This window comes from Hyperolius riggenbachi, chromosome 12 (genome assembly GCF_040937935.1).
Source record: "Hyperolius riggenbachi isolate aHypRig1 chromosome 12, aHypRig1.pri, whole genome shotgun sequence".
Taxonomy (NCBI): Eukaryota; Metazoa; Chordata; class Amphibia; order Anura; family Hyperoliidae; genus Hyperolius; species Hyperolius riggenbachi.
The window spans coordinates 27397181-27424401 of NC_090657.1; the positions used below are offsets into that span (position 1 = coordinate 27397181).

Sequence of the window (27221 nt, forward strand, 5' to 3'; positions counted from 1 at the left end):
CTTCTTCTTCCTTCTCCCCTCCTCCCCTCAGCCTACCACGCGGTAGGCCTGGGTTCAATTCCTGGCCAATGTATGTGAGTTGGGTTTTGAAATCCTACAAATCCCTAAGCAAGCTCATTTTTCTCTTGGATATATCATAATGGTACATGCTAGGATGGCTTCAGCATGTAGTGTTGGTGGTGGTATAGTGGTGAAAAGAGTTGCCTACCAAGCACTAAGACCTGGGTTCAATTCCCGGCCAAGGTATGTAAGCTGGCTTTTGAAATCCTACAATTCCCTGGAAGACAAGACGGAGGAGGGAGTCGAGGGTGCAATATAAGGAATAACAATCAGCCAGGAGCAAGCTAACAAGCCTACAAGAGCCTAACTAAGCTTTCCCTAGCAGAGTCTGTCAGCAGCTATCCCTTAACTAATTACTGTAGGCAGACGAGTGATGAGTAAAACTGCAGGAGAACCTTGCCTTTTATAAGGGGGTCTCTCGGGTGATAATTTGATGTGTACAGACACTTCCCTAGCCTTAAGGGTAGCGATGTTGTTACTATGGAAGGGGCGCACAACATAGTGTCTAACATTGGTTGGAACAGTTGGAAATAACGTTGTTATGGTTGTGCTCAGGCATTGGTGGTCAGTGAGGATCCAACAGGACGGATCCTTAAGGATGCTGGACCAGGATCGATCGGCGGCTGTACACACAGAATGATCTTTGGCTGAAATAGTCTTCACAGCATTGATATTGGGAAAATACAGTGTCCCTCAGTGGGGAGAGTTGTTAGTGTTTATACTATAGACTAGTGTTAGGTGTAGGTAGGAGTAGTTTAGTGTTAGAGGCAGGGCCGGGCCGAGGCATAGGCTGGAGAGGCTCCAGCCTCAGGGCGCAGTGTAGGAGGGGGCGCAGAATTCATTCAGCTGTCATTCCTAATTGTGTTTGTAACACAAAGAAATAAGAAAAGGGGATACATGGCAGTGACTGCAAGCCATATAACTAAATATTAAGGTGTTGGGGAGGTTGTGGGCCCTGTGGCGCCTCTTAGTCTAATAGCAATCAGTGTGTGAAGGCTGGGGTGGCAGGGATGGAGGGGCGCATTTTGCTGTCTCAGCCTTGGGTGCTGGAGGACCTTGTCCCGGCTCTGGTTAGAGGGCTAGTTAAATTGATAGTAGACTGTCAGTAAAGTTGCATGAACAGTAGGCAATAGTGGCAATCATGACAGCCCTTTGGTGAGGATGGAATATGATGGCTGCACTAGCTGTATGACCCTGCTGGGATCACCACAATCAGGAAGGTATGGAGGTGGGACGCATGATTTGCAGCTACATTCGTGATGTTTCATGGATACAGGAATTGCAATATCTCATTTGCCTGGAGGTACTGCTATTTAACATGTGCTAAAAATTTTCCTTTTATTTGGATTTTTCCAAAATTTGCCACTAGTGTAGTAGGCATAACCTACTGTAAGCCACTTAGCGGGCCAGGGGATGAGGGATAGACATGATTGCCTCCATAGACACGCTGCAGAAAATGTTTTCATGCTGCATTTTCAGTGCTATATACATTACATAAATTACATTGTATCCACAGACATACGCTGTCACATCAGTGTTTATAAAGCCACTTATTTAGCCACTGTGTGGGAAAAGGCAGGACAATCCTGTTTGTTGTTTGTTTGTTTTTTGAGTGGAGAAAGGTGTATTTGATTAGTAGCAACCTATGAAAAGTATATTTATAGGCATCCCTTTATAAAAATAAAATCCAGTAAGTATTTGAAGTTTTATTTCTACTATTCTTTTCTATTACACAGCCTGAATAGGAACGACACTAAAACAGCAATAGGAACTCCACTAAAAACTGCAAAATGCATACAAATTGACTTTACCTCCAGGTACAGGCAGGTCTTAAACTGATCAGTAAATTATGTGCTAACATGCCCCCTAATTTCCATGAGAAGTTTTTTTTTTTTTTTTTCCATGAGAATAGCTATTTTTCTCAGGAAAATTAATGCATATTACCTCATGAATTGCCTCATAATTTACCTCATGAGGTAAAAAATGACTAAAGCTTACCAGAATTGCTAAATGTCCTTACCTCATGAGGTAAATTACCTCACATGAAGTAATTTGTTTGATAACCTTACCAGAAATGAGGCCAATGTATTTATTCTAAAAAGCGCTCGGGAAATCGATATATACAAAGCGCTTTTTCAAGCGCTTTGCAATTTCCCTATACCTGCCATCATAGGCAAATCGCCTCATATATTATACAGGCTGCGCTTATGTGAGCAGATCAGAATCGAACTGCTCACATGTGAACACTCTCATAGGGAATCATTGCACAAGAGCTTTTAGGGCGATTTTGAAAATCGCCGGCGCTTGAAAAAACACAAAAGCGCCCTTAGTGGGAACAAGCCCCTACTGTCATTTACTTCTTCAAACCTAAAAGTCCCTCCATAACCAGACTTCTCCCTGTAACTGCGGTTTTAGATTTTGTTACACATTTATTCATATTAATTATGTCACTGTTATTACCAATTATGTACTTTTGTACCGATTCTGTATTTTGTATACTGTGTGTACCACTGTCTGTATTATTTTATTCCCCATGTTTGTGTCTTACTTTGTACAGTGCCACAGAATTTGTTGGCACTTTATATATAAATAAATAATAACCTTTAGCGTTTACCGTGGGAAAGTACCAAACAGTATGTTAAAACATTTCAGACTTAAAGAGGAACTTGAACTTGCCGCCTTTCCCACGAGAAATCTTTACTTTTTCTCTAGTAGACCATCAGGGGAGTTCTGTATAGCTGATATTGTGGTGAAAACCCTCCCACGGTGTGATGTCATGTCCATGGTCCTGACAGTTTGCGCTCGGTGAACCTCGTTGCGTTGTAGGAAATAGGTTTTTCCAACTGCCAAGCATGAAGGCATTATCTCCCTCCGTGCATAGAACTCAGTAAATGAACATTCTGTACAGAGCACCTGGCAGAACTAAAGTTCTCACCGCCACTGATAAATTTCAGAATGTAAATAAGGAAGTGGAAAGAGATTACAATTGGCAAACACTGAATAATCTACTAATTAATATTGTAAAAAAATAAGCAATTTTATTCCTTGTTGTTTTCACTGCAGTTCCTCTTTAAAGGGAAGGTCCGAGCAAAATAAAAAAGGAATATGTACTTACCTGGGGCTTCCTCCAGCCCCTGGCAGCTGTCCTGGGCCCTCGCCACAGCTCCACTCCCAGTCGGTAGCTTTAGGGCCCATCCGTTGCAGATCTTCTGCACCTGCGCGATCGCCAGTTGCACTCGCCTGGTTTGGAGTAGTTCTACGCCTGCGCAGGGCTCTCAGGCTACGTGAGCGTGGCCGCTCGCGCTTGCTCAGTATATGCTGCTTGGCTTCTGCAACCGAGTGGACATCGCACACAGTGGCATAGCTAAGAAGCTATGGGCCCCGATGCAAGTTTTACAATGGGGCCCCCCAAGCACTCTATACAGAACAATTGATACAGCGCACCAAAACCTGGCAATGGCAACTACAGTGTCTGAGGTGCAAGAAGGGGATGGGGAACAGTTTAATGATTACCACTATTCAAAGCATCTATAGAAGTGATTATGAGCGCAGGACCAATAAAGAGCTAATACTGCAGTTGAGGATGGGCCCCTCTGGCCCAAGGGCTCCGATGCGGGCCCTACCTCTGCACCCCCTATTGCTACGCCCCTGCCCGCACCACTGGCTGGGAGCAGGGCTGCTGTGAGGGCACAGGACGGCTGCCAGGGGCCTGGAGGAAGACCCAGGTAAGTAGATCCGATTTTTTTTTTCTCTCTTTAAAACCCCAGATCTTCCCTTTTAGGTTAATTTGGGACAACTTATTTTAAGTGCCTTATGCTACGTACACACATGCGACAACGATCGTTCGTTAAGAATGACGAACGAACTTTTAATTGATGAAAGAACGATCTAAGTAAAGTTAGTTTTAAAAGGTGTGTAACGATCTGATCGTTAGAAGGAACGTTACATCACGTAAAAGTAACTATTGCGCCTGCGCATAAAAATGAAAAGTTTCATGGAGAAATAGTGAAATGCGCATGTCAAGCCTAGTACGAACGATCGTTTCCAACGATGTACTACTTTTGCAAACGATCGTCGTTGGGAAAAATCCGCCAAGCTAGATCAATCGTTTTGAACGATCTAGCTCGTCCGTCGTTAGACTTAATGGTCGTTGGTTGCTTTTTTTTCAAACGATCGTCGTTTGAAAGGATCTGGGAACGATCGTTTCAAATGACTATAGTCGCATATGTGTACGCACCTTTAGTTGTGTTTGAAACTGAAAATGTATTTTGTTTGTTCATTCAAGTACACCTGAAAATTACCTGGTTGTCCTGCTGATGCTCGGCCTCTAATACTTTGTCATAGACCCTGAAAAGGCATGCAGATCAGATGCTCTGACTGAAGTCTGAGTGGATTTGCCACATGCTCGTTTCAGATGTATTAAATATATTAGAGAAGTAGGAATTCCCCTCTTTATAGCTAGAGCTTGTTTTTTCGGCCTATACCTGTTTCAGATGTGTCGGCTATCTACTTTATAGGGTGAGGCCGTCTCTGAACTGTACCGTCTGTTTCCTGAATGGAATAAACATACCTGCCTCTATTCACCACATCACTGAGCACCACTGTCTATATTGTGAGCCTGTGTTTTACAGCATGTGCTGCGCAACACTAATTGGGAAATATTGGCCAGTGGTGATAAATGAGGCACTGTTACACTACAGCAGTGAACCTTCCTCTTCTCTAGTAACGTGTATTGGAAGGGTTAAGCTATCCTGCATATTAAGAATGGGGATCTTATAACCTGTGATGGTATCTAGTTTCAGCCCATGCACCTTGCCTTTCTGTCACTCTCCACTCTTTATCCCTCCACCTCTTCATCCGTTCTGGTGTGCAAATTTCTGCTTCATCCCAGCTACAGGGGCCGTGTATTTGCAGAGTTAATACATTTTGCTTTCAAAACCCTGAAGAGTTTCTGCAAAACACGCACCTCCTTCTTCCTTCACCATCTACCATCCGATTTTGAAACCCTACTTCCTTTTCGCCGGTTTGTGGTCTGGTCTGTATATGTTTGCAACTAACGACCAGTGCAGGTTCAGCTACAGAAGCCCCTTCTACAGCAAGTGGACGAGAAGTGAATCGGGGAACTGTAGAGTAAGACGAGAGGGAACTTACGGTAAAGGTATAAGATAGAAGAGACAGTTTGTGAAGGTTGAAAGGAGAAGCTAAAGCTGGAGAAGTCAAGTCTACCACCAACTAAATCCTTCATTTCAGATGTACACATAATATGTGGCCACGCCTTCATCTCTGCGTGTACCCCCTGGCTTTTGTGGCAAGTTTGTGATGTTGAGATCACAGATACGTATTCGGAAGTTGGGTGTGTCCCCATCTAACTTTACTGATACACTGCTTTAATTTTGCAGCCTGCTCTTTTGTCTTTACCTCATTGGTTTCATCCACTTCATGTTCATTGTTAACCATCAAGCCTGGATTTAGGAACGTGGAAACGAGGAGCTGCCTGGATTATGGGTAACGCAGCCGGGACCCTGGACGTGTTCCAGGCCCGGGATTCAAAGTCACAGCCATCAAGTGGGACTACTCCTCAAAAGCAAAAAGATGGAACTCCTTCCAAACTTCAAAGGCCAAATTCAGTGGAGCTGGAGGAAAGATTCACCATAGCGCTGGTAGGTACACTCACTAATGCCAGAGTGTAACTAGATTTGACCATGTTATGATGTTTGACCATGTACCTGCTATGGTTCCCAACTTGACATTTTATCCCCGCAGCAGTAACAATGCTACACTTTGGCCAATAGTGTCTACTTGGATAGCACAAGGGAGAGTTAGAACCTTTGTCACGTTACTGCTTGTCCCTACTGGGAACTGTTCTCCTAACGTCATGTTCTCTTGGTGCCAAGGATTCGGTTTTGAGTGTGAGAAATGTTCTTAATGAAACCCAGACCACAATAACAAATGGTTGTAAAAATTTCCCGCTTTACTGCTGCTTACTGTACAGAAAATATCTTCAAAACAAGATATAAGGAATCTTGTACCCCTAAATCAGGGCTGTACAAACTTTTTAGGCTAAGGGCCATTTCACCAATCTTGAGTGCTAGGGGGCCGAACTAAGGAAATTAAACACAATTTTGCTGAATGCGATTTAGTACACTATACCTGTGACATTTTGTCAAAACATTTCCACAAAAATAACTCTTATACCAGGTGCAGTTAACATGTCCCTTTTAATGTGTAGGCATAGTGCTACTGGCACAGTGGCAGCTGCTAATCAGTGGTTGCTACTGTTACAGTGGTGGCCGGATACCTACAGGCAAACAAAAGGGGTGTCAGTGGTGATGCAAGCGATACAAGGTTGCCCCCTGCACGTGGTGCCTGAGCTACGGCCTGTGAGCAGCATGGAATTAAGTGCAGAGAGGTTCAGGGGCAAACAGAGAAGGCTTGGTGGGCCATTTGGCCCCCGGGATGGACATTGAACATGCCTGCCCTAAATAAACACAGCCCCAAAATACACAAAGCAGCTCGGTCCCTTCACTTGATCTCAAAAAATAGATAGAGGTTTTAAATCGGGGGGTGTTAAGAAGTAAATGAGCTAAAGCTGTTTATCAAGATTTCAAGCATTTTTTATTCTTGATAAGCTGGAAATCAATAGGTGCACTGTCCAACACCACAGTGACTCTACTTCAAAATGAATGTTGCAAGGGCAACAGATTCTGTAAGCTCCTTTCAGATAGAGCCTTCAAGAGATTCTCCAACTACTCCGTTTGGGCATGACCTCCTTGTAGATGTCCATCTCCACTAATGTGATGGGTAATTAGGGATTGGTTGAAAAGAAACAAACCTGTGCAAAAAACTTGCACTGGCTTTGTAAATCTGTCCGCAACATACCTGGTGCTGGCTGGTTGTGTAAATCTGTGCACTGTAAACATGGCACTGGCTGGTTGTGTAAATCTGTGCACTGTAAACATGGCACTGGCTGGTTGTGTAAATCTGTGCACTGTAAACATGGCACTGGCTGGTTGTGTAAATCTGTGCACTGTAAACATGGCACTGGCTGGTTGTGTAAATCTGTGCATAACAAACCTGGTGCTGGCTGTTTAAATTGGTGTACAAACCATTATGGGTTGATAAACGTTCGTATTTTGATCCAAGTTGGTATCCAAAGACTACTATGGAAATAACTGCTTAAAGCTGTCGTGTAGCTTTGTAATTTGATTAAAAAATAAGGCAAGTATTTTTAGCCTGCATTTTTGTTCTAGTGCGACATTTTTTGCTACAGCTGAACTAGGCCCTCTTTTTGTACCTTCCCTTTATAGTCTCTCAATTCCATAGCTGTCATTTCTAGCGCAGCTTTGGCTAGAATTGTTTGCTTTGGAGGCAAAGTTATTTTTATGTTGCACGCTTTGATAAATGACACCAAATGTGCTTACACAAGAATGACATAGTTAATCCCAGCGTGCTAGCTAGAACAGCGTGCTACACGAGTACAGCTTAATGTGAAAGTCATGGCACAAAAATCTTAAAAGTTCTGAACAGAATGCAGGTGGGATAAAACCTCTGTCGTTTCTGTTCCTGTTGAAATTCCCCCCCCCCCCCCCAACACACACACTTCTTGCCCCCAAAACATCAGACCATGAAACATGCATGGCTAGGGAAATCCCACCATTGTGCCCTATTGGGATATGTTAGCTCTGCTATTGTTGAGGTGACACCATGCAAAAGTGAATGAATGAATGAATGAATTTAACCCCACTTACTGCTTGAGCGCAAGCTGACGTATAATGCCTTCACTTCCATGTTAATGTAAAACACCACTTCTTTTTTCTCCGTTGGGGTCTTTTTGCCTTTGGAAACCCTTTGCCTTGATCGTTTTGCACTTGAAGGTGTCCCTCTTTTCCATCACAAACATTTGAGGAAAATGCTATATGCAGGGCCGGATTTCTTGAAAGGCCACAAAGGCCCGGTCTTAGGCGGCTGCAGGCCGAGGCGGCACCTGAACATGAGAGGGGTTGCTAAACATGAAAGGGTGACTGAAAATGGGCAGCAACACATGAAAAGGGGTAGCTGATGCCCAAGGGAGGTGCTCATGAAGGAGAGGGGCTATGGTACAGGAATGATACAAATGGAAGAGGGGGCTACATATGGAGATATGTTGCTGCACATGAAAGGGGAGCCCCAACATGCTTGGCCTAGGGACACACAAAGTATAACTCTGGCCCTGGCTATATGTAATGCAACCAGATAAGTAGCCAAAGGGGTGCTTGTGTGTAGTAGAACTGGATGATGACTTCCTGCCTTATCACATGATAGTGAGCAGTAAATCAGAGCCTTACAAATCTATCACCTGATCAAGTCTCTGTGCGTTGTGCTACATACAAGCAACTCGTATTATCATAAAATTAATTATAACAAAAATAATTGCCAAAGAGCAGTGCTTTCTGTATAAATCCTCATAAAGCTGTGTCATATAGGTCTCCATGATCTGCTGGAGCCTCTAGCAGTTGGCTAGACCAGTGGCGTAGCAATAGGGGGGTGCAGAGGTAGCGACCGCATCAGGGCCCTTGGGGCCCACCCTCAACCACAGTATTATCTCTTTATTGGTCCTATGCTGTTAATAAATACTTCTATAGATGCTTTGATTAGCAGTAATCATTAACAAACTGTTCCCCATCCCCTCCTGGCACCTCTGACACTGTGGTTGTCCTTTTGCAGGTTTTGGTGTGCCGTATCAATTGTTATCTATAGAGCGCTTGGGGGGGGGGGCCCCATTGTAAAACTTGCATCAGGGCCCATAGCTTCTTAGCTACGCCACTGAGCTAGTCCACTATAGCTAAAGGGTTTTTGTAGTGACACATAAGGCCTGATTTACTAAGGCCTCTTTTTTGCTCATTTGTTGAGCAGTTCAGCCACCTGCCTACCGGCCACAAGTGCCATTCGGCCACAGTGCAGTAGCCGGTAGGAGTGTGGTATTTGTGACTGGAAACGCCAAGAAGCTGGAAGAGGTCATTCAGATCCTTGGAGACAAGTTCCCATATAAATTAGTGGCTAAAAAGATTGACTTACCCGAGTACCAAGGAGAACCTGATAAAATCTCTATCCAAAAGTGTAAAGAAGCAGTCAAACAGTTGCTCCTGCCTGTGTGTACTTTCTTTGCCTGAGGAAGCGGACTTGGGATCCGTGAAACGCGTTGCAAAAATTGTTTTTCTATAAGGAGTAATAATTAAATTATATGGTTTTTACTACTCCAAAATTAGTGCTTGTGTTTTTTGTGAGGTGAGCAAGTCCACCATTGCTACCCACAATTTTATCGTTTTAATCTGACCTTTTATCCTTCTGGCGCCTCCTTATACTGAGTCATTTGTTGAGCAGTTCAGCCACCTGCCTACCGGCCACAAGTGCCATTCGGCCACAATTATATGCAGCTGATTGGCAGCGCTGGTGGCACATGGTGGCATTACCCAGCGTCGACAAAACATCTGTCATGTCTGAGCCAAAACCACCGTGCTCAGGTGCAACTACATTGGGGGAGGTGGGTTCTCCACTGCCTGTACCGAGTGCTAGCAAGCGACAGGCTGGTGAATTCAATACCTGCAGCTGCTCATGGAAAACAGGCCTAAGGATCATAAGCCAGAAATAAAACCGAATATGCCTTCCCCAAAACAGAACGTATTTGCGATTATTCAGGTTGGAGTGAGTATATGATGTGTCCCACAATGCATCACTGCTTAAAGGATACCACAACTGACATGTGGCATAATGAGATAGACATGGGTATGTACAGTGCCTAGCACACAAATAACTAGGCTGTATTCCTTTTTTTCTTTCTCTGCCTGAAAGAGGTAAATATCAGGTATGTAAGTGGCTGACTCAGTCCTGACTCAGACAGGAAGTGACTACAGTGTGACCTTCACTGATAAGAAATTCCAACTATAAAACACTTTCCTAGAAGAAAATGGCTTCTGAGAGCAAGAAAGAGATAAAAAAAGGGGGAATTTCTTATCAGTGAGGGTCACACTGTAGTCACTTCCTGTCTGAGTCAGGACTGAGTCAGCCACTTACATACCTGATATTTACCTCTTTCAGGCAGAGAAAGAAAAAAAAGGAACACAGCATAGTTATTTGTGTGCTAGGCACTGTACATACACATGTTTATCTCATCATGTCACATGTCACTTCGGGTATCCTTTAATATGCAAATCCTCCCTTTGTTGTCCCTGATGGCTAAACACACCTCTAGAATTTCAAATGCCTTCTGTTTTAAGAAGGCAAAATTCTGTTTACATGCCTTTTAAAGCCTTCTTACTAAAATGCAATGTAAATCGAGAAATACGTGATCATGTAAAACTTGCCTGAATTTGTTTCGCACTTTCCATTAGCATTCATGTACTAACCTCTCAGCAACCCCGACTATTGTCCATTATGACCCAGAGAAAGGTCACAACCCTTCTCACCTAATAAAATAACATTTTGGAAAATCCAGCCTTGTGTGTCCATTGTCAGATGCAGCTTGCTCTACGAATGTGTCTGTTTCCTGCACACTGTGGAAGCCGTTATTACATCACTTAGTGCAATCTGCTTATCAGTTGACCAGTGAAATCACCAAGGCATGGCTGCTGATTAAGTACTTCATGACTAATGTCAGTACAGCTGTGAAATCCAAGGTTACAGTATAGATAAAATTGCTTAATTTAAACCTGACCAAAGCCTAAATTCCAAGGTTGCTTGCATTTATAGATTTTGTTAATATCACAATGTACACAATATCACTTTCCCAAGAAAAATGACAAGCTTGGTAAAAGCACGGGACGCCTGTTCTTGGCGCGTTTGACCGCATAGTGCTTGAGTTTGGCGCGGCCAAACCTCCCAACTTTCTGAGATAAGAAAGAGGGACACTTAAGCCACACCTCTAACCACTCCCCTAGTCACACATACTTTAAAGTTTTCATAAGAAAAATATGCTGTTTATAATTTAAACCACACTGGTCCTTTCTATCCTGTTTCATTTTTCTTCATATTAAGTTAAACTTTTATTCCCTTCTTTTAAATTTATATATTTCTCATTTTTAAAGTAAAACACATTTTTCAGTAGAAAAGTTAATATATTGACATAGATCTGTACATCAGTCCTGAAAAAGGGACAAATGAGGAAGAAAGAGGGACAGTGGGACATGGCTCCCAAAAGAGGGACAAATGAGGAAGAAAGAGGGACATGGCTCCCAAAAGAGGGACTGTCCCTCCAAAACAGGGACAGTTAGGAGCTATGGGCGTGGTTATAGCAGCAATGCTATAGTCCGCGGCCCATGCACGGTATTTCGGCGTTCTGGCTATTGCTGAACAATGAATTACTTCTCCCTCCAAGTTGCTACGACTTGGAGGGGGAATAGTATTTAAAGGGGAACTGAAGTAAGCGGTATACGGAGACTGCCATATTTATTTCCTTTTAATCAATACCAGTTGCCTGGTAGCCCTGCTGATCTATTTCTCTGCAGTAGTATCTGAATAACACCAGAAACAAGCATGCAGCTAATCTTGTCAGATCTGACTTTAAAGTCTGAAACGCCTGATCTGCTGCATGCTTGTTCAGGGGCTATGGCTAATAGTATTAGAGGCAGAGGATCAGCAGGGCTGCCAGGCAACTGGTATTGCTTAAAAGGAAATAAACATGGCTGCCTCCATATACCTCTCTCTTCAGTTCCCCTTTAGCGCCGGCAGGAATTTCAGCAGCAGGGTAAACCATCATTCGGATGGCCCTGTGTCAAGCTGATGGCACTGAAATTAAATGCAAAAAACGCCCATCGAGCCTTCTTTAGGGTACTCCGCCTACACAGAAATCTCAGAATCTGGTCCCATGTGCTGGGGGCATAAATAAAAATCATGGGGCCCCCAATGTTAATGCCCCTTCCCCTGCCTCCCCTTGTGACCCTTACAGCCTGGGGGCCCCTCTTCCAAGGGTCATAAAACAAGTGTGGCCATTATGATCTTCATACCCATAACAAGTGTAGTCACAAAAATGCCGAACGTGGAGGATGGACCCCTGATTCGGAGGAAAGTTTAGAAGTTGGAGCCCCCCCACAGCTCTGCATCCCCCTTCAGTCGCAGATATGCCCCCTCCTGGAGTCTGTGTTGTCACCTAGACAATACTGCCCATGCACAGAAATACGCATGCGGTGCGTCATAAGATGGACAATGCTATTCAAGGCCTTTAGTCCACATAGACCACGTTGCTATGAGTTCCTGTGATTTTTAGATATATCCCTGATGCAGCAAATTGGTGGTAAAGATGGGCTATAGAGGATTATGTTTATTGCTTTGTTCTTTGTGCATTAGCAGTGTTTCCTTTTTATCTATTTATTTTACCTACCAGACAAATAATTTTCTAGTCTTACTGAATCTAGCTCAAACTTGGCTTATAATTGTTAGTGATTTCTTAACGTTAATGTATTGAAAGAAATTAAATTATCTGGAATTGCAAGTGTTTATGGAATGGCTTATTTCTGTAACTAGTGACTTGTGACACAGAAGGGTACATTTCTATTAAAGTGGATCCGAGATGAACTTTTATACATTGTATAATTTTGTTCCATACATATAGGTTTTAGGACATTCCCCAAGCCAAATACTTTTTTTTTTTTTGTTTTAATACTCTAATTCCCTATAAACTAAACAAGCCTCGCCCATAGCTTCTCCAAAATGCCAAGGCACTCAGACCCATGTAGCAAGGGCTTATGGGAGCTCAGTCTGGGCAGGAGGAGGAGGAGGAGGTTGCTAGCCAGAGATTTCAGAGGCAGAGGGGAGGGGGGAGTGAATTTTTCACAGGTTGAGGGGTGGAGATGCAGTTGCAGATTACCTGTGTAATGATGACAAACAGAGCATAGCCACTCTCATTGTATCACAGGAATCAATAATCATATGCTGTTGAAGCGGTTTGCTGCCAGATTTGCTGTGTAAACTGTCTAAACTTTAGATAAAATGGGATGGTCGTTGTCAACCAACTTCGCTACGCTGGAACTACGCATAGTTTTACGCAATTATGTTTCGCCAAACTACGGCTTCGAAAACAAATATTCGCTTTGTATGCATTTCGTAGACTATGCGTTAAAATACGCAATTACGCGTAGTGCGTAGTGTATGCCGATGCTTATGCCCGTATGCAGAAAATTTTACGCATTAAATTCTCTCGCACTGCTTATACCAGGACCTCTTCTATGCGTACATTCCCCTTTCCAATGCGTAAATTTGTAAGCAATACAATCAAACGCGTAAAATTAAACGCGTGTAATGCATTCGTACAATACTCATGTTAACTACGCATAGTGGGCGTAAGCTGTGCGTAGCGTTACTTCTCTACGCGTAAATTCGTAAGCGTAGTTTTGAAACTTCACCTATGAACTACGATGCGTACAATTGCACTGGCGTAGTTTCTGCTGGATATAGACAAGTTACTTGTTATAGTAAGTTTTTCATCTCGGATCGGCTTTAAGCCTTGTGTTAGGTGGTCAGTCCTGGCTTGGTTGGCCTTTGAACTGACACTAGATATGGAGGTGAGTGTTGGGTCACACAGAAATGGCTCATGTATTATTCAGCCTGTCTGTCAGTCAGCTGCTGCTATTAGCTGTTGTATGACTCTGATGGGTGTGAGTGCACAGAGGGATGGAAGGGGAAAGCACACACAGTCAGCTGCTTTCATCCAATTCTCTTATCCAGAGTGTACTTGTGCTGCTTCGGGTCATGGTGGGTGAATGTCCTCTTACAGGTAGTACGTAATGGTTATTCCGTCCTCCCACTGTCCTATATAGACGCTATAAGGGGAAGCCATAGACAGTAGACGGCATGGTGGGTGGCACCGTGGAGAGTGGATAGCACTCTCTCTCGTCTTGCAGCGCTGGCTCCTTTGATATAATCCCAGCTAGGACGCTCTCTGCATGGAGTTTGTATGCCCCCCTGTGTGTGGGCTTCCTCCGGGCTCTCCAGTTTCCTCCCAAAAACCTACAGCCTCGATCTCCCATGATGCATCAGCAAACAATCTGCCTGGAGGAATGTAGGCGCAGGGCGTTGTTCACGTACTCACTCTGCATGCTCTGTGCTGCTCCATCCTATGCAATGCCATCAGTTGTCCTCCCATCTCCATAGCAACAGTATGTGTCCCTAGCCAGCAGTCTAGGTCCGAGTCTGAATAGAAAAAATGCTAAACTGTCATCTGAGGGATCAAGTCAAGATCCCTTTTAGATCTCAGTCCTTAAAGGACAACCAAGGTGACATGATGAGATAGACATGTGTATGTTCAGTGCCAAGCACATAAATAACTATGCTGTGTTTCTTTTTTTCTTTCTCTGTCTGAAAGAGTTAAAAATCTGGCATGCAAGTGACAGTTTCTGTCTGGGTCGGGACCGAGTCAGACTATAATGTAACCCTCACTGATAAAAATTGCAGCGATAGAAAACTTGACTGGCAGTAAATGGCTTCTGATAGCAGACAAGGGATAAAAAGGGTCATAGATTTTTAGCTCTGGCTTACTTCAATGAATGGGTCATTGAGAAGAAGCCATGAAACAGTTAAAACTTAAAAAGTATATTTAAATACTGTATAAAATAAAACTGTGGGATAACTAAAAAAGTCATTTTTAGGTAAAGGAGGATAGATGCAATTGTTTATCTCATTAGTTTATTTTCACCTCGAATGTCCTTTTAGTATTTGTAAAAGGCTTAAGAAAAGCACATCATGCAGGTAACAGATATCATATTCAATAGCTTAAAGAGAACCCGAGGTGGGGTTCTGACAATGCAATCCACGCACAGAGGCGGGGTCTGCCTATACTGCCCAGCCTTTGTTGCTATTTCAATCCCCCCTAAGTTCCCCCTGCACTCTGCAATCCCCCATAAATCACAGCCGCACTGTGCGGGCTGTGTTTACATCTGTACTGTCACTCTGCGTGCTCCCCCGCCTCCTACATAGCTCCGGTCCCACCCGCGTCCCTTCCCTCCAATCAGTGGCGAGGGAAGGGACGTGGGCGGGGACCAGAGCTATGCAGGAGGCGGGGGGAGCGGCAGACTGACAGTACAGAGATAAACACAGCCCGCTGTGACACACTGTCGACATCGCTGGTGTGATTTATGGGGGATAGTAGAGCGCAGGGGGGCTTAGGGGGGATTGAAACAGCAACAGAGGCTGGGCTGTATAGGCAGACCCAGTCTCTGTATGTGGATTGCATTGTCAGAACCCCACCTCGGGTTCTCTTTAATATTTTTTTCTGTATGACAGCCTAAAAGCTATTTAGTACCGGGCACTGTCAACATCAGAAAAGATAGATTTGAAACCTTAAATAAAAAAATTAAGACTATTGGTTTCCTGAAAATTCCTATTTAGGATTAGAACTATATATACAGTTGATGCTCATTGGTTTATTTTCACTTTAGGTGTGCTTTAGGCTGGTTTCACACCAGGACGTTGCGTTTTAGGGGACGTTATGGTCGCATAACGTGCCCCTAACGCAACGCCTGGTGCTCCCTGCTTTGGACGTCAGAGTGAGCCGCGTTGTGCAGCTCACTCTGGCGTCCGTGATGCGTACTCTTGTGCGCATGCGGCATCACGTGGTCCTGCCGGCCAATCGCTGCACAGAGCGGCCGCTCCAGGAAGTAAACACTGCACGTCACTGAGTGCAGTGAATATTAATTAGCCATGTGCCTGGCCGCTCTCCGCTCCTCCCCAACTTTACTGAGCATGTGCAAGCAGTCTAACGCGGCTCTGCCGCTTAGAAAGTACTGCATGCAGTACGTTGTCTGGTGGCGCAGCGTTACTATGTAACGCAACGTGGGCACTGTGAACAGCCCATTGATTTTTCATTGCTGTGCGGTGGGGTGCATTACAGGCTGCTCTAACGTGCGCCTGTAACGTCCCACTGTGAAACTAGCCTTAAAGGAGTCCCAAGTTGGGAGGAAAAAAAGGGGTTTAACTTGCCTACCCCTGCAGTCCTATCAGGTTTCTCCATTTCCTCCTGGTTCCCTCCATCGTGCCACTGTTGCCCTCCAAAAGCTTGCTGACTAGAATAGTCACAGGCTACTGCACAAGAGCTGCCCTGGCCATACAGCTCCCCAATCACACTCCCATGGCTGGGAGCATTCTGCATATGAGCAGTGAGCAGTTCATGAAAATCTGTCATGTAAAAAAAAAAACCCTCTGGGGTATACTAACCTAGGGAGGGGGAAAAACTTTTGGATCCTAATGAGGCTTCCCCCATCCTCCAGTGTCCCAGCAATCCAGCGCTTCAGCCCCCGAACCGCGGCGAGGTAAATACCTACCTTGATATTGCACAGGTCCACTAGCGGCTCTCTGTTTGGGTTAAGGCGAAATAGCTGAACCCGATCGGATCCGTTCTTCTGAGCAGGCGTGAGTCCTTTGCACCTGTGCAGTAGAGCGGATACGATCGAGCTCAGCTATTTCCGCCTTACCTGAACTAAGAGCCGCTACTGCGCCTACGCAGGATCGCGGAGAGGTAAATATATCATTGCTTGTCGGGGGAGGTGTTGGGCGAGCCAGCACTGGCTTCCCCGCAGCTACAGGGGACAGGGAAGCCTCATTGGGACCCTGAGGCTTCCCCATCCTGAGGTAAGTATACCCCAGAGGGCTTTTTTTATAGTAAAGCTTCTTCAAACTGCGTATGCATAGAATGCTCCCAGCTACAGAAGCTAGGTGGTTTGCGGCCAAGGCCATGCATGATGCATGCACAGTTAGACATCTTTTGGAGGAGGACAGCGACACATGGGAATGAACCGGGTGAAATGCAGGGAGCTGGAAGAAGCCCACCTTGACTTTTCTTTAAAGCGGACCTGTAGAAATGTTTTAAAGACACTGTTTCACTTGGGGCTTCTGCAAGTCCCCAGCAGCCATCCTGTCCCGCGCAGCTCCTCCACGAGCCTCCGTTCTCCCGCTGCTGCTCCGTTCCGTACCTCGACTTGTAAGTCGAGGGCAGCGCAGCCCTGCCAAGCGTATCCTGTCTTCGCATTCCCCTCTGCAATAGCGGGGAACGCGAAGAAAGGATACGCGTGGCTAGAGCCGCGCAGGCACAGTGGTCCGGCGGCGAAACCAAAAGTAGCTGGCGATGGGAGAACGGAGGCTCGTGGAGGACCGGCGCGGGACAGGACGGCTGCTGGGGGCTTGGGGAAGCCCCAGGTAAGTGAAACCGTGTGTTTAAAACAAATCTACAGTTCCGCTTTAAGTGTCTTTGCAGTTAGCATCAATGTGAACAAAAAGCTGAACCCCAATATTCCTTTACAGTTCTAGGTCTATACCGTACACTTAATTTATTCAAGCTGACAATTAGAGATACTCATAATTGCAAGATGGTAGAAGTTTTTTATTTTCATTCTATGCAATCTTACTAGCAATGTATTGGGGTACAGTGCCTAATTATGTTTTTGGAGGGGATGAAGCACACTGCCTTATATTTGGGCAGCACACAACCTGTTTGTGGATTTCTATTTTAAGGTTAAAGCACCTGACCGTGTTTAGAAGACACTGCTTAATTAGGTTTATGGGTATGCTGCCTAATTGTGGTGTTTGGGTGGACATGCTGCTTAATTTTATTGTTTAAGGGGGACCCTCTGCCTGTGTTGGTTGTGGATAAATACTATCTATTTGTGTTTTTAAGGGGTCACGCTGCCTAGTTGTGGTGTTTGGGTGATAATCTAGCTATCTATGGTAATCTACAGTAGTTGTTCAGCGGACCCTCCAGCTAATTATGCTGCTTGGGTAGTACATGCCCCCTAATTAATTAATCGAGGGGGTACATGCTTCCTAATTGAGGCATTTGAGCAGTACATGCTGTTTCACTATGATCTAAGATTGTAGAAATGGTTATTGTGGAACACCGTACATAAACTGTATCTTCTAATGTCTTTATGGCTGTTTATACTGTTTATACTGTTTATACATTTGGCTGATGGTGTAATGGTTAAGGGCTCTGCCTCTGACACAGGAGACCAGGGTTCGAATCTCTGCTCTGCCTGTTCACTAAGCCAGCACTTATTCAGTAGGAGACCTTTGGCAAGTCTCCCTTACACTGCTACTGCCAATAGAGCGCGCCCTAGTGGCTGCTGCTCTGCTCTGGCGCTTTGAGTCCGCAAGGAGAAAAGCGCAATATAAATGTTATTTGTCTTGTCTTGTCTACTGTATGATGGTTTTCTATCTTTTCTGTGAGGAAACAAGGTTTTGTCCAAACTTTTGCTGGATAGGCCACTGATATCTAGTTACACCCTAGTTACGCTACGTATGGTATATGGCTCTATCCACAAACTGTCATATCCACGTCCAGGGGCATTTTTAGGCATAGGCATTCCAGGCCTCTGCCTGGAGTGCCATAGGTCCTGGGGGTGCCATACCCCTAATTAAGTCCTGCCCCCAGAACTAAGCCACACCTCCCAAACAAAGCCAGCTCCCAAGGGTGTTAGTTCCTCATTGTATCCCACTTTCTGACTGTGTTGTTGTGCCACATTCAGTCCCCCTGTGCCACCTCTGCCCCCTGTGCATCCAGAGATGAATTAAGGTGAAATGGTGCCATAGCCAAGCAATGACTTAGATCCCACCCTTGATGGCCACCTAGCTTTCTTGGCAAGGGGATAGCATAAACCGGGCCCCTAGACTCTCTTCAGGCCCTAGGCACCTGCCTAAGTTGCTTTGTGGATTATCCGGTTCTGTGTGTGTTACTCTGTGCCTCCCTCTGTCCCACTCTGCCCTCTTCTGTCCCCCTTTGTGCCTCTCTCTGGCCCCTTTTCCCACTATCTATTCCTGTCCCCCTCCTGAGCTCTCCCAGTCCAATGTGTAATTGCAGAGTATATCACAGCTGTGCTCTAACCTCCCTTCTGGAGTCCAGTGCTGTGCCTGTGCGACCATCCTGTCTGTTTTCTGCTCCCTCTAGTGCCTGCACCTCACTCTCCTCATGTAGTGTATAATCATCATGCGACATGCGGTAGGAGATGCTGGGCAGTAGGGCGAGTGGTGAGCGGACAGGCGGAAGCACAGCACTGGACTCCAGGGGAGAGGTGAGAGCACAGCTTCTGCTGGGATATACTTTGTTGCACACCCCCTTCCTGCACTACTCCAGCTTAGCAATGCAAAATGCTACAGGATTGATGGGTTGTCTATATTTCAGGCACTCCCTGTATTAAGCATCCACCTTATATGCCACATGGTTTATATCCTTGTGTTTGTGAGTGCGCACGCGGTTGTTGTTTTTTTTGGGGGGGGGGGTGACACAGGACTTCTTGCCTGATCTGACAAAAAGGTTAGAAATGCCCCTGTCCACGCCCACCGCTTGCTGCCGCGTGCCCCTACTGCTACACAGCAGTTGGGTGAAATGTGCATGAGTGAGCTGGTGAGCTGACACACTGTATAAGGACTCTAGTAACAATACTATATATCTGCATAGTGTACTGGTTAAGGGCTCTGTCTCTGACCAGGAGACCTGGGTTGAAATCTCAGCTCTTCCTAATTCAGTAAGCCTGCACCTGATCAGTAAAGAGTTCTTGGGCAAGACTCCCCGACACTGCTACTACCTACTGAGTGCGCTCTAGTGGCTACCTCGCAAGCGTTTTGAGTATGACAGGAGAAAAGCGCTATATTAATACTGGAATGATTATTATTTTTATTATTATATCTTAGATACTCATACAAAATATTGAGTTGTTGTCCCATCAACCGTTTCCAGCAAGAAAAAGACTTTACTTTCCTGTGTATGACGACATTGTGTCTGACAGTCACACTGAAGGAGTGAATCACTTCCGGAACACTATATTGCCCAATTTGTTGTGTTCTCATCCCTGTTGTCTTTGCTTCAGTCTGTCTTATGACCTATATATGTGCCTGATTACAACATGTTTGCAATGCCAGCTGCAGTGAGAAGGGTACAGAACCCCTTTAACTGATAATTCTGTATAATTATACTCTGATCAGCCAAAACACTAAAACCATCTATAAAATATTGTGTAGGCGTCCTTGTGCTGCCACCAGCTCTGATCTATCATGGCATGACTCCACAAGACCTCTGAAGGTGTCCTGTGTCATCCAACCCTAGACTGTTAGCATCCACTTATCAAGTTTTCTTTCCTGCTACGTACTAGTCAACGCCTACTATCAGATCTTATAATGGACAAGAGAAGAGGAAGGTGTGTGTGGGGGGGGGAGGAGGGGGGGGGGGTTTGAGTGGGATTAAGGACACAGCCTGCCAATGGATGCTATTAGTAACAAGAGTACTGTATATACTGAGACCAAAAAAATTATGTATAAGTGTGGAGTTCTTGTGAGGATAACTGTGGACGCTTGTCTACCTAGAAACCGAGACACCTTTATCATGTTTGGGCATATATTGCTGGATGCAAAATGCTGTAGCTGAGGACATTTGGCAGTCATGTGGTCAGCATTTTATTCTGATGTGGGTAATATCAGTGGTATTGGTCAGGGCCGGGCCGAGGCATAGGCTGGAGAGGCTCCAGCCTCGGCGCAGTGTAGGAGGGGGCGCACAATTCATTCAGCTGTCATTCCTAATTGTGTTTGAAGCAGAAAGAAATAAGAAAAGGGGGACTCATGGCAATGACTGCAAGCCAGATAACTAGATATTAAGGTGTTGGGGAGGTTGTGGGCCCTGTGGTGCCTCTTAGTCTAATAGCAATCAGTGTGTGACGGCTGGGGTGGCAGGGATGGAGGGGCGCACTTTGGTGTCTCAGCCTCGGGTGCTGGAGGACCTTGTCCCGGCTCTGGTATTGGGGAACAGCCAATTAATTCTTAAAGTGTCTCAATAAGGGATCCCTTGTTTGAGGTGCCAATAAAATTAATAGAGGGCGCAGAGCTCTTTGCTGTATACTAGTTACTTTGGGTAAGTCAATAGTGAAAATATATACAGAGATTTATTTATATTTTATATAAGCACACACCCAAGTTTCCCAAGATTGACTGGAATATTTGGGCCAGTTGTTGAGGCACTAAGTAGGTGCAATGGAGAAGCCGGAGAGAAACCTCCATCGCTTTAGTCTGGAGGATGCTCTTAGATAGTGACTCATAAGACTTCTTCCAGTCTTTCCATGAGAGGGTCTCAGCCATATCTAGCTCCCAAAATCTCAGGAAAGCGTACTTTACTGATTCTGGAGGTTGGTTTTGCATAGAGTAAAGATAGGCGTTAACTACTGTCATTAATGGATTATGGAGATACCGGTAGGTGTTCTCAATGTACGTATAGGGAGAGTCTGGGGTGGGGCTAGGTAGAGAGCACTGAGGGCTCGTTTCCACTGTTGCGACGCGATTTCGCCGGCATTCCGACGCTTGTAAAAACGCATGCGGATGCGTTTCCGCATGCGTTTTTACCCGCGATTTCGCGTGCGATTCCGCATGGCAGGGTGCCATGCGAAATTAACCATGACACTGCCAGGGCAAAATAACATAGAAAAAGGTGCGAAATCGCGGGTAAAAACGCATGTAACAAACGCATGCGTTTTTACTATTAAATACATTAGCGGCAATTCGCACGGATTCCCGATGCAGGCGAATTCGGTGGGTCCCGTCGTGCAGATTTGGCCCGCCGCCAAATCGCTCCCGCACGCCGCACATGTGGAAACAGCCCCGGCCACTTCAGTGTAACAAGCGAATCCGCATCTCGTCGCCGCATGCGGATTCGCTATGGTGGAAACGAGCCCTGAGGGGTTTTACCCCTTGAACACCAGAGCAATTTTCACCTTTCAGCGCTCCTTCCATTCATTCGTCTATAACTTTATCATTACTTATCACAATTAAATGAACTATATCTTGTTTTTTCCGCCACCAATTAGGCTTTCTTTAGGTGGGACATTATGCCAAGAATTATTTTATTCTAAATGTGTTTTAATGGGAAAATAGGGAAAAAAATGTGGGGGAAAATTCATTATTTTTCAGTTTTCGGCCATTATAGTTTTTAAATAATGCATGCTACTGTAATTAAAACCCATGAAATGTATTTGCTCATTTGTCCCGGTTCTAAAACCGTTTAAATTATGTCCCTATCACAATGTTTGGCGCCAATATTTTATTTGGAAATAAAGGTGCATTTTTTTCAGTTTTGCGTCCATCCCTAATTACAAGCCCATAGTTTATAAAGTAACAGTGTTGTACCCTCCTGACATAAAAATTTTAAAAGTTCAGTCCCTAAGGTAACTATTTATGTATTTTTTTTAATTGTAAATTTTTTACTTTTTTTTTTAATTACAAAAAAAAAAAAATGGGGAGTGTGGGAGGTAATGAGTTAATTTTTTTGTGTATAAGTAATGAATTTGTATGTGAAAAATGCTTTAGGGTGTAGTTTTACTATTTGGCCACAAGATGGCAACAGTAACTTTTTGTTTAATGCGACCTCCAAGCGTCGACGCTTGGAGGAAGTACTAGGAGGCTGGTTAATTTTTTTTTTTTTTTTTTTTTTTTAAACAATGATCGCGCTGCATATCGGACAAGCAGCGGATCAATGCGGGGCTAAGATCAACGAACGGGAATGGATTTTCCCGTTCATTGATCTCCGGGCGAGCGGCGGGCGGCGTGTTTACTAGCGGGAGTGCGCGCTAGAGCGAGCTGGAGCGCGGGCAGCGGCGGGAGCGCGGAAAGTACGGATTTCTCCATCCCTGGGGGTGAAAGGATGGAAAAAGGGACTGAGAAATTCGTACGGGCGGGGGTAAAGTGGTTAAGTTTGCACAGACTAAAATTTTTTAGATAAAGTGGAAAGGTTGGCAGCACGGTGGCGTAGTGGTTAGCGCCCTCGCCTTGCACCGCTGGGTCCCCGATTTGCATCCCAGCCAGGTCAACATCTGCAAGGAGTTTGTATGTTCTCCTGTGTCTGTGTGGGTTTCCTCCAGGTACTCCAGTTTCCTCCCACATCCCCAAAAACATACAGATAAGTTAATTGGCTTCCCCCTAAAATTGGCCCTAGACTACGATATGTACACTACATGATACATACATAGACATATGACTAGGGACTAGATTGTGAGCCCCTCAGAGGGACAGTTAGTGACAAGACAATATACTCTGTACAGCGCTGCGTAATATGTCGGCGTTATATAAATACCTAAATAAATACAATAAATAAATAAAGGTTGGAGATCTTCCACCATAGGAAGGCTGAGACGTCTAAACCTGGGACAGTGTCTGGATTGCCAAAGCCTCGGTAAAGATGACAATACATGGTACATTTTTTCAATTTTTTTTCGATTGGATAATTTAGTTCCATTATTCCGTTAGATCGAATATAAAGATTTTTCCACCATGTCAGATTTTTCTTGAAAAAAACGTAATAATCGTTTACATTTCTTGATGGAAAAAAAAATATTTTCAACTTTCATTCGATTCGATCATTTAGATCAAATAAACGGGAAAATCGAACATTTTTATTGTATCGTGTATGGGCACCATAAGATGCCATGTGGGAGATTGGCGGTTGTAGCAAAATTTGACACTCCGCCTTAGCCGCAGCGTGTGAGCAGCGACCGGGGAAACCTTCTGGACATGGGCCATGTGAAGCCCAAGGAACCACATTTAGGCTGGTTTCACAGTGGGACGTTACAGGCGCACGTTAGAGCAGCCTGTAACGCACTCCACCGCACAGCAATGAAAAATCAATGGGCTGTTCACAGTGCTCACGTGGTCTCCGCAGTGCCTCCGACAGAGCAGGCGCACCAAGAGCTGCTTGTAACGCGGCTCTTGGTAGCGTCCTGCTCCAACACCAACAGGCGTAGCGTTAGGGGCACGTTATGCGACCTTAACGTCCCCTAAAACGCAACGTCCTGGTGTGAAACCAGCCTAAACCATTTAAAGTGCATCAGTTTACAAGGAAATTCTCTATATTAAATCCCACCTTTCTTAAAGAAAATCTGTAGTGAAAATAAACTTATGAGGCAATTAATTGTATGTGTAGTATGGATAATATATAGAGCATTAGTGGTAAAGAAGAGTCTGATATTGTTTTTCAGTACAGGAAGAGTTAAAGAAAGTGAGTTATCTATGCATAAGAGCTTCTCTGAGCTATGGTAGTTGGCCAACATGGTCAAACTGAGTCCTGTTTTCTGCAGAGCTTAAACAGCCAAGAAACGGAGAGCCCTTCCACACCAGCTGCGTTCCGTTTCGTTTTTGAAAAGGCTAGCGATTTTCCAAACAGAAGTACAGTAAAGTTAGCTTTGGAATTTTGGGATTGCATTCATACTGTATGAATTTTCGATTTTCTAAAAAGGCAATCGTAGCTCTGCTGCATTTTTCCTGTGTTTTTGATTGAGACCAACACAGTGAAAATCACAAAATCTGTTTGCATTTGTGATCGTTAAAAATTAGAGGTACAGTTGCCGGGGTGGCAATGTGGCATCACAAGGCCAATTCCTGAGAGAGTTCATGCTAAAATTGATTGGGAATAGGTCTGCTGTTTATGGAAGCAATAAAAGACAGCTTGAGATAAGGTTTTACTGCAGGGAAAGTAAAAGGGTCATTAATTATGCTTTGTTTTACTGTTCAACATACAGAGTGAGGATTCTAAACTGCAACTGTGAATGTCTGATGCAATGTTATAAATAAAGCTATATAACTGAAAATAAATGACCTTTTCTTTGCTCCTAATGCTCTATTATTTATCCATACTGTACACATACAATACATTATCTCATAAGTTTATGTTCGCTACACATTTGCTTTAAAGAGTAACTGTCGGGCATAAAATCAAAAATTAACTCTTTATTTTTATCTGGTAAACAAGTAATACGGATGCTAACCAGGCAATCCAAAAGTTAAAATCTCTATTACTTTTCTTGTTTATAAATGATCATTACCCAGTTTACCTGACTCTTATTTGGTATGTTGACGCACAAAGGAAGTTGCAGGGCATGCTGGGTTGTCATTTTTTGCTTCTGTACATTAGTTAAGTCTGAGGGGAAATAAAGAAACAAAAAAAGACAACCCAGCATGCCCTGCAACTTTCTTTGTGCGGCAACATACCAAATAAGTCAGGTAAACTGGGGAATGATCATTTATAAACAAGAAAAGTAATAGAGATTTTAACGTTTGGGTTGCCTGGTTAGCATCCTTATTACTTGTTTACCAGATAAAAATAAAGAATTGATTTTTGATTTTATGCCCAACAGTTATGGCCCATACTCACGAGGGACTTTTGTCGCCTCAACACACGGCGCGCGCGTGTTGCGGCGACAGGTCGCTCGTGAGTATGGGCCGCCGCACGCGCGCGCACCCCGAACTGTCACCCGTCGCTCATGTCGCCATGCGATTGAAAGTTTCGATCGCATGGCGACAGTCGCCGCCGCACCCCCCCGCAACTGTCGCTAGTCCGCGTGAGTACGCGGACTAGCGACAGCAACCTCCATTGTATCATATGGAGCTTCCGGCGGGGGGAGGAGGAACGTCGGCGACAGCTTCCGCCTCGCCGCTGGTCCCTCTTCCGCGTGTGTACGCGGAGGGACCTGGCGAGAAGCTGTCGCCGGCCTGTCGCCCACACGCTCACGTGTGCTGGCGACAGGCAACTTCTGCAGCCCATGAGTACGGGCCATTACACTTTAAGTGGTTTGGATTTTGCCAGAAGAGACTGATGACGACTTGCAGATAATCCCAGCTAGCAGTCTCCTGTCATGTAAACTGTGTGCAGCTGGGATGTGAGCCAATCAGACTCACTTGCTGCTGAAACTGTTGGTCCCAATTCCAAGCTGTATAGCATTTGCATGCTAGAATTATTTGCACCTCATTGACCATTTTGCGTTGTTAAGCACAGCATAGGTAGAGGAAGAGACTGAACATGGTGTAATTTCTGACCCCGTGTTATAGGACATCTGAAGTGAGAGGGATATGGAGGCTGCCTTATTTATTTCCTTTTAAACAATGCAGATTGCCTGGCAGTCCTGCTGATAATCTGCCTCAAATACTTTTAGCCATTAACCCTGAACAAGCATGCAGATCAGAGGTCTCTGACAAGATTAGCAGCATGATTTTTTCAGGTGTGGGATTCAAAGACCTCTGATCTGCTGCATGCTTGTTCAGGGTCAATGGCTAAAAGTATTAGAGGCAGAGGATCAGCAGGACAGCCAGGAAATCTGCATTTTTAAAAAGGAAATTCATGTGGCAGCCTCCATATCCATCTCTCAGGTCAGGTGTCCTTTAAGCTAATGACTCTCTCCCCTCCTCACCTTACTGACTGGAACATTCCGCTCGCCAGAACTGTCCTGTTTGACCATCTCTCCCAGCAAATTAACTTCAAAGAGATCCTTAGTCCAGTTTGCATGAAAATTGTATGCAACTTGAAAGTTGGCCAATCAAATTCACTTCCAGCTGGCTTTGATTGGCCCAGTTCCAAACTGTGTACAATTCGCATTAAATGTGCCCACATCCCAGAATTATTAGCCTCTAACTGTCCATCTCTAGTGGCCATTTTAGGTGGTCTTAAAGGGGTTCTGTGGAGGAACCTAAGGATAAAAACCGCCACTTACCTGGGGCTTCTATCTGCCTCCTGTAGCAGTAATGTCCCATCATGCCGTCCTTCTCCGATTCGCTGTTCCCAGCTGTTCGCACGATATAAAGTCTCATAACGCAGCTTACTGCAATGCTAAGCCTATGAGCCGTTCACAGTGCGACGTTAAAGTCGCATTAAAAAATGTTGCATTGTGGTAACTCGCTGCTTGCATTGCGACTTTAACGTTGCATTAAAACGCAACGTCCCACTGTGAATACAACCTCAAACAGGAACTGTAACCCAGGATTGAGCTTCATCCCAATCAGTAGCTGATACCCCCTTTCCCACGAGAAATCTTTACCTTTTCCTGAATAGATTATCGGGGATGTCTGTGTGGCTGATATTGTGGTGAAACGCCTCCCACAGTGGGATGTCCGGGCTACGGCCCTGACAGTTTCTTGTCTGTGAACCTCATTGCATTGTGGGAAGAAATGGCTGCTTCCAACTGCCAAGCGCACACAACAACCAGCAGCGACCTGCCAACTGTGCAGTGTTGCAGTGTACACACACACACACACACACACACACACACACACACACACACACACACACACACACACACACACACACACACACACACACACACACACGCACGCACGCACGCACGCACGCACGCACGCACGCACGCACGCACGCACGCACACACAGACAGACACACAGACACACAGAC

The 27221-nt window shown here is 44.8% G+C and overlaps 1 protein-coding gene across 1 annotated transcript in view; it reads left to right on the plus strand.

The window, feature by feature from the left end:
* Positions 1-5181: 5181 nt before the first annotated feature.
* Positions 5182-27221, plus strand: part of FMNL1 (formin like 1) — a 153526-nt gene continuing 131486 nt past the window's right edge. The window contains exon 1 of the mRNA XM_068261861.1: positions 5182-5720. Within this exon, the coding sequence (XP_068117962.1) occupies positions 5562-5720 (159 nt within the window). The 5' untranslated portion in view covers positions 5182-5561. The remainder of the gene's footprint in view (positions 5721-27221) is intronic.